The following is an 8,828-nucleotide window of genomic DNA, read 5'->3' on the forward strand; positions in this document are numbered from 1 at the left end:
ACGAGAGCCTGCATGAAAAAATGCATGAACATTAAAGAAGCTAGAGAAGTATGCCAGGACAGGAAAGTATGGCGGCAAATAGTTAATAAAAAGAGTGTCAGTGGAGTGAATGACGCCTGAAACAAAAGACCTTGGACACTAATGGACCCAAGTGGGGAACCTCACATAACGACTTCGTGAGGTTCTTCGCTTGGGGTGATTGCTAGAGAGATTGATCAGCAACCTGGGTCGGAGCAGTGTTGCGGAACGAACGTGTTATTTACTTAAATAGCACGAGAATTCTGGATCAATCTGAAAAATCTCTATCCCTTCCACACAGTACTCCTTTCCCCTACCGAGTGAGTTACGCCTACCCCGAATGGGAAATGGCTTAATGGTGTAATAAAAATAATAATAATGTTTATCATTATAAAATTTCAAATTCTTTCATAACATCTTACAATAAACATTGTTTTAACTGAATCATTTTAAATTTAAAATGATCTTAAACTGAATATTTAAAAATTAATCCATACCATATTAAAAAAATATTTATTACAAAGTTGAAAGTCTTTTCAATTTCAAATTGAAGTCATAGCAATTTTGTTTCGTCTTTGAAAAGTGGAACAGCAAAAGGGAAATAAGTTTTTTGAGTCCTTAAAAAAAATATATATATAACAAATAAATTATTTTCCTATTATTGAATTGCAGAATTGAATCGAAAAAAATGTGGTTAAACAAAGTAATTAAAAATAATAGATTCTATAAAAATACAAGTTGATGAAAAAAATACTGACTGTGGCAAAGCGTGAAGACTTTCTCCAACACCCCGACTGCCTTCGCTGCTGCTGTGTTGACTGTCGCTGTCAGTTGGCAGCTGATCTATATTCTCGATGCAATCTAAAATTCCTCGATGAGACATGTCCGGTTCACTAGCTCTTCTTTCTCCATCGCACGGATTTCCAGGCAAAGAAGAAGATGTGAAATCCATAGCTTCGTGTTCTAGAATTGTCGCCAATTCCGACATGCTGTCCTTATTCTTACTCTATAAAATCAAATAAACAATCAATCAATATTCGCGAACTTGAAGTGAAAAATAAATTTCAGTGGCCAAACTTACGACAGAGGTCAAAAATTGTGTGAACCGTGGCATACATTTTGAAAAATAGTGGGACATGCATTTTTTCTTGTCAACCATCCCTTTTTATTGAGCCTTTTACAGTAAAATATTGTTTAAGTTAAAATTGATTTACTCCTTATTACTTTAATTCAAAGCTTCCTTCATTTTGAACGCTTTCAATTTTCTATTTTTTACTTCTCAATGTGTTTAAATCGAATTTCTGATTCTAAATTCAAACATTAATTTCAAATGATATTCTAACTATTTAAATATAAATATAGAAGTTTAAATTGAATTATGGTAATGTAAACGGAATTCTAGTCTCATCTAGAAAAGTGGTTGATCGATAAATCTCCGAAATTTCGCAATCACTGTTCTTGAAAACCTGATTGGCTATTCATTTCTTAAAGTTGTTTTACATGTACCTTAAATTTGAAATTTTAAAATTATATCTACAAATTATCTAATAAATTATTGCAAATATTATACATGTTCTATTACATTTTTTAACATTTGAGGTTGTGTTAGTATATTTCACTGGAAATGAGTTATTTAACCCTTAAAGTGCATTGTGGGTGTCTGAAACCCTAAGAAATTTTCAAAATTGTAAAAATTGTAGGTTACTTTATAATGTATTTATAACCAATTGTCTGGTGACTGAAAAATTTGAACAATTTTAGTTTAGGTTAGAATCACACGAAAAAATTGGTATTTTAAAATAAAAATCCTTAGGTTGAACAAGTCTTAACATTTTTAACAGTTTCAGGTTGTTTAATGTTTTCTACAGAAAATTGTTTTTTTTTTTAATAAAAACAATTAAATTTTATACGTTATAGTTGGGACAAGATTTTCAAATCATAAACAGTTTCAGGCACGTTTTTCACAGAAGACCAATTTTTTTTAAAAGGAAAGAATTATATTTAAAAAATTCATCTTTCTTTGGAAAATCATTGAAAGGTTAGTAAAATATTAAAAATATTTTTTGAAATATTGGAGAATATTTTTGAAATTCTTTAAATCTTCGTAAAATATTTGAAATCTTTAGGAAATCATTTAAATGCTTGTGAAGTTTTTGGAAAACTTTGAAATATTTTTGAAACATTTGCGAAATCTTTTAAATGTTTGAAAAATCATTAAAACCCTTTAAAAATATTTTTGAAGTATTTAGTATATTTTTGAAATTATTGATATCTTTGCGAATTCATTGAAGTCTTTGTGAAATCTTTTAAAACTATCCGAAATCTTTGCGAAATATTGTAAATCTTTCCTAAATCCTTGGAAAATCATTAAAATGTTTTACTAAAATATTAAAAATATTATTAAAATATTTTTGAAATTGTTTAAATCTTTGCGAAATATTTAAAACCTTTGTGAAATATTTGGAAATATTTGAAATATTTTTGAAACATTTGTGAAATTATTGAAATTTGTGTGAAATCGTTGGGAAATCATTTATGCCTATGTAAAATCTTTTAAATCTATCCGAAATCTTTCTGAAATATTTTGAGATATATTCAAGTTTTGGCGAAATCTTTGCGAAATTTTATAACGTTTGGGAAATCATTCTAATGTTTCTAAAATTGCTTTTAAATCTGTACGAAATATTTTTAATATATTTGAAATATTTGGTAATATTTGTGAAATTATTGAAATCGTTGTGAAATCTTTGGGAAATCAATTAAATCTTTTTGAAATCCTTAGCAACCTTGAAATCTTTGAAATTTTGGAAATATTTTTCAAATATTTAGTAATATTTTGTGAAATTATAGAAATCTTTGAAAAATCATTCATGTGTTTGTAAAATCATTTAAATCTATCCAAAATCTGTGCGACATATTTGAAATCTTTGTGAAATATTTGATATCTTTCGGCAATCATTGAAATCTTTATAATATTTTTTAAACATTTGTAAAATTATGGAAAACTTTGTGAAATCATTGAGAAATCATGTATGCCTTTGTGATATATTTAAAATCTATCTGAAATCATTGTGAAGACTGCGAAATATTTGATAAAATTTGTCAAAATACTTGAAATCTTTGTGAAATATTTTTTAAATCATTGAAGTATTGGTAAAAACTTTGCGACATTTTTTGAAACTTTGGGAAATCATTCTAATGTTTCTAAAATATTTCTTAAATCTGTAAGAAATATTTGTAATTTTTTTTTAAACATTTGATAACATTTGTGAAATTATTGAAACTTTGTGAAATATTTGGAAAATCAATAAAATCTTTCTCAAATTTTTAGAAACCTTGAAATCTTTAAAATTTTGGAAATATTTTTGAAATATTTAGTAATATTTTGTGAAATTATATAAATCTTTGATCAATCATCGATGTCTTTGTAAAATCATTTAAAGCCATCCAAAATCTTTGCGACATATTTGAAATCTTTGTGAAATATTTGATATCTTTGAGAAATCATTGAATTCTTTCTAAAATCTTTTGAAATCTGCGAAATATTTGATAAAATTTGTCAACATGATTAAGATTGAAAACCTTGCGACATTTTAATATTTCTAAAATATTAAAAATATTAAAAGTATTTTTTAAATATTTGATAATATTTGTAAAATTGTTTAAATCTTTACGAAATACTCGAAATCTTTGTGCAATATTTTAAATGTTTGGGAAATCATTAAAACCATTTAAAAATACTTTTGAAGATTTGGTATTTTTTGGAAATTATTGAAATCTTTGTAAATCATTGATTTCCTTGTAAAGTCATTTAAATCTATCCAAAATCTTTGCGACATATTTGAAATATTTCTGAAATATTTGTGAAATTATTGAAATTGCTGCGAATCCACTGAAATCTTTGTGCAATTTTTAAAATCTATCCGAAATTTTTATGAAATAATTGAAGCCCTTATGAAAACTGTTTTTTATTTAGCATAAAAATCTTTTTTGGTTTAAAAATTAACTTTTACATTTTTGGTTGAAAATTAGTACAGCTAAATTGAAAATTCGAGTCCTGGGTTAAAATTTGAATTACTTTCTTCAAAGTTAATATTTTTTGGTTGAAAATTCATAATTTTACTGTAAAGTTAATTTCTGGTTAGTTAAAATTTTTGTTTTAAATGAAAATTTAAGTATTTTGTTGAAAATTCAACTGATTTGTTGTAGATCAACTTTTTTGTTGAAAGTTTATATTCTCGAGCTGAATGTTCAACTGTTTTCTAAAAAGTTCGTTTTCGGGCTTTATATTCCACAATTTGGTATGAAATTCAACTATTTATTACAAAATGAAAATATTTTCTAGAAAATTAATTTTTTAAATAGAAAATTGATTCTCCGCCATGAAAATGCAACTATTTAGTTCAAACAAAATTTGAATTAACATCACATCCAACTTACAAAATATTTAGTTGAAAATCTGAATAATTTGTTGACAATTCGTCTCTTTTTGGTAGAAAATTCAAATATTTGGTTAAAAATGTATGTATTTTTTCGAAAATTCATATTTTTGGTAAAAAAATTCAACTCTTTACTTAAATTTTTATTTATTTTTTTGAAAAATCATGTTTTCTTCTAGAAAACTACTTTTCTTGGTTGAAACAAACAATTATTTAATAGAAAATAAATTTCTTTTTCATTGATAATTCCACTATTTTCTTGCACATTTTCAGTTAGAAAATTCCACTGTTTTATAGAAATCCATTCGAAATCTTCGCAAAGTATTTGAAAGTTGTGAAATATTCGAGCAACCATTGATATCTTTGTGAAATCTTTGGGAAATCATTTAAGTACACTATCTTTGAAAAGTTTAAGTTCACCTCTTTTTTATGATTAAGTTCTCTTAATTTTAAATATGTCGAAACTAAAAATTTTTCTCTTTAAAGGATTAAATGCTCTAAAAATTCTGTAGAAAATTTTCAAAATAATAAAAAAGTCGTAACAAAAAAGTTGGAAAAATTTTAAAACATCTTATTTGTACTCAAATCAGAATTAAAATTTAATAAATATATATTTTGAGAAAATTTCATAGAAACTTCATGATTATCTGTTTCATATATTCTACAAAAAATATTTTGGTTAAAGAATATTGCAATTTTTTCAACTTTTTCGTTACAGCTTCAAATCCTTGCAATTTGATTATGCAATTTTCACGATTTATAATCAGAAGCTGATATGATTTTGTAATAAAATAGCTTCAAAATGAGTCCAAGAACATTACAATATATTAAGGAAGTTATTGAAAATTGAAGAAGACATTGAAATATACACTATTCTTGCAATATCTACTTGAAAAATAGACAAATAGGCTTCATCCTGGGCTCATTTTCTACAGAATTTGTATAGCATTTAATCCTTCAAAGAGAAATTTTTTTAGCTTTGACATATTTAAAATTAAGAGAACTTAATCAATCATCAAAAAAGAGGTGGACTTAAACTTTTGAACGGTAAACTGTGAAATGTTTGAGAAATCATAAAAAAATTTTGTGAAATCTTTAAAAATCTTTGCAAAACAATTGAAATATTTGTTTAAATATCTGGTCATATTTTTCAAATTATTAAAATCTTTGTGAAATCTTTGGCAATATGAACTTTATACCTGTATTTATTATTATTGATTATTTACTATTTATTTTTAATTTCTTATTATTTATGTACAATTTGTATTTAGAATAATATCATTATATTATCTACAAATTGTTTCATTCAATCTTTGCGTGAGTGCGAGACCTGAAATTTGAAATAATTTAAAGAAAACTCACTGCTCCAACCCGGATCAAGAGCCTCTTGAGCGTTCTGTATTTGTCATACAAAGATCTGACGATTGCTCGATCTTCTTTCGAAACCGGCCTCCCAAAAACATTCTCAATATGCAGCAAAGCTTTCTGCACCGCAGTTTTTTCATCCATCAGTTGTTCGTAAGTCAATTCTTCCATATTGTCCGGTCTGTTGTATTTCATTCTCTTCTCGGCAAGTTTCCTCTCAACATCCTTGACCATCTCCTCCATGGAAGTGATTCTCGACTTCTCCTGACTGTTATTATTATTATTATTATTCGTTGGACTGCGCGCATTAACGCCGTTATCGTTGCTACGTAGCAAAACGCCAATGAGGCCTTCCCTCAAAGTCTTATGCTCTTTTCGCACCTTATTCAATTCCGAGCACATCTTCTTTATATCGCGGTTGCTCATCTTGTCCGAGTGACTCGGCCGATAACCAAAGTTTTCCTCGAATTCATCTTCGTATCGTTTGATCTTCTTCTTCAGGCCGCTTATGTGCTTCGCTAGATTTTTCAGACTCAGGTCGTTTGCATTTGGGACGTCGTGTTGGTCCTCATCTTCGGAATAGAATCTTCTTGGGATGAGGAGAGAGTTCCTGGGCGAGAGCATTGCGCCTACCCCGGAATTCGCTTCTTCGTCCTGGAATCAATGTATCCGGGTTCATTTCCATTTTCAAATTCAGCTCTTCAAAAATGACCAATTTGTAATTTTATGTATTGAAGAAATTAGCGAAAATCATCGCCTTCAAAGAATAAAAATTGAGCAATTTTGAACTCGACGAAAATTTTTCACCTATTAAGATTTACAATTTCAAATTGTAGGAAATTGAGCCACTAACATTTTAAATTGTATCATTTATGTTATGAAATTTATATCTTAGAGTATGGGGGAATTTACCATTCACCAGAGTGCGTGATCTTTTCGGGTCTGAGTTCTGCGCAAATTAAAATGTGATGCATAAAAAATTGATTTTTTTATACAAATTATTAATAACAGTTTATATTTAATTTATAGAATTAAGTAAAAGTGTAAATAATTCAATTTGAAGAGAAAAAATCGAATATTTTAATTACTGGTCTCTTTTTCTTGTGTAATTCTGAATTTAACAAACATAACTGAAATAAATTCAAAGTGCATACGTGTTTTTATAATATTCTCGATTTTTTGTACCAATTAGAATTTTCAACGAATAAAGATAAATTTCTAACCAAAAAACAAATTTTTCAATTTCCAACCGAAAAGATGAGTGTTCAATCAAGAAGATTAAATTTCTATTGGAAAGACAACATTACAACAAACTGCATAGATGTCCAGCTAAATATTTGAAGTTCTGACTGAAAAAGGCAAATTTTCTACTAAAAGAAAAAGAATTTTTAAGAAAATTGTTATATTTTCAATGCAAAAAATAAGTTTGTAAACAAAAATGGAATAGTCAAATTTTCAGATAAAAATTTTGAATTTTCAATAACATAGTTCGATTTTTAACAGAATAAGTGAATTTTTAACAAAAAAGAAAATACTTTCAGTCCAAAATGAAATAGTTAAGTTTAAAAAAAAAATTTGTTTAATAAAAAAAAGCCTTTTCAACGACAGTAATGAATATTCAACCAAGAAAATTACCTTTTAACAAACTAGTAAACCTTTACCCCCCCCCCCCCACCCAAGATGCATTTTTAACGAAAAATTAAATTGTTGATGCTCCAACCAAAAATTATTTTAATATTAAATAATAAACAGTTAAATTTAAACAAAAATGACAAACTTTAAATAAATTGCTTAATTTTGAAGTTTAGAAAATTATTTTGAGCCAAAAAAAAAGAAGATTTAAACAAAATACTTAAATTTTTAACCAAACTAATGAATTTTCAACAAAAAATGCAATAAAATAGTTAAATTTTCCTGAACTACAGTGGATTCTCAACTAAAAAATTAATTCGTGATAAAAAATGAAATAATACAATTTTCAGAATTAAAAAAAACTATTTTTAACCAAAGAAATGTAAATTTGGATAAAAACTTACATTTTAAACAAAAAATAATGAATTTTCAAACAAAAAGATGAATTTCCAACTTAAATAGTAACTTTTATCTAAAAAAGAAATATTTTCAACAATGTAGTTGAATTTTTAACCAATGAAATTAATCTTTAACTAAAATAAATTAATTTGCAAAGAAGAAGAATAATTTTCTTTAAAAAAAGTCAATTTTTAAACACACCGTTGAATTTAAAAAAAAAATCAAATTTCAAGAAAAGAAGAACGAATTTTTAAAGAATTAGCTAAAGGGGGAGGGTCGGTAAGGCCGGTTTTTGGCCTAATTTATTTTTGGACCAAAAAATCTGAAAAAATCATGGTAGTATCTTATAAGTATCCCGAGTCGATTGCACGCTAAACGGACAACCCTCCACCCCCCAGCCACCCCTACAAATATAGGAAACACCACTACCCACCAACTGTATTTTCGAGAGATTTGACACTCTTAAACATGTATTCTGAGGTTAGCTCGGGTTTACTATGGTTTTCGGGGTCGCCGAATATAAATCTGGCGTCCTTTGTCTTTTATCGCGTTAGGTTCAAGGTCATTGGAATGTCAAATCGAGAGAAAACGGTAAAAAAATCCAAAAAAATACGTTATAGGTTTTTGGAGTCGCTAATTACGAATCTGGTGTCCGCTGACTTTTATCGCGTCAGGTAATCAGCGACCCCAAAAACCTATAACATATTTTTTAAAAAATTTTTTACCGTTTTTTCTCGATTTGACCTTCAAATGACCTTGAACCTGAAGCGATAGAGTTCAACGGATGCCAGATTCGTAATTAGCGACTCCAAAAACCTATAACGTATTTTTTTTTATTTTTAAACCGTTTTCTCTCGATTTGACCTTCCAATAACCTTGAACCTGACGCGATAAAAGTCAAAGGACGTCAGATTTGTATTCGGCGACCCCGAAAACCATAGTAAACCCGAGCTAACCTCAGAATACATGTTTAAG

At 27.5% G+C, this 8,828-nt stretch overlaps 1 protein-coding gene across 2 annotated transcripts in view; it reads right to left on the reverse strand.

Annotated features, from left to right (window-relative positions):
* The window catches only part of LOC117169421 (protein FAM13A), a 116,523-nt gene that overhangs the window by 7,638 nt on the left and 100,057 nt on the right, over positions 1 to 8,828 (reverse strand). For both annotated transcript variants that reach the window (XM_033355796.1, XM_033355803.1), the window contains exons 10-11: positions 5,820 to 6,476; positions 777 to 1,024 (exon numbers count right to left, since the gene is read on the reverse strand). In XM_033355796.1, the coding sequence (XP_033211687.1) occupies positions 777 to 1,024; positions 5,820 to 6,476 (905 nt within the window). The remainder of the gene's footprint in view (positions 1 to 776; positions 1,025 to 5,819; positions 6,477 to 8,828) is intronic.

This window comes from Belonocnema kinseyi, chromosome 1 (genome assembly GCF_010883055.1).
Source record: "Belonocnema kinseyi isolate 2016_QV_RU_SX_M_011 chromosome 1, B_treatae_v1, whole genome shotgun sequence".
NCBI classification, from domain to species: domain Eukaryota; kingdom Metazoa; phylum Arthropoda; class Insecta; order Hymenoptera; family Cynipidae; genus Belonocnema; species Belonocnema kinseyi.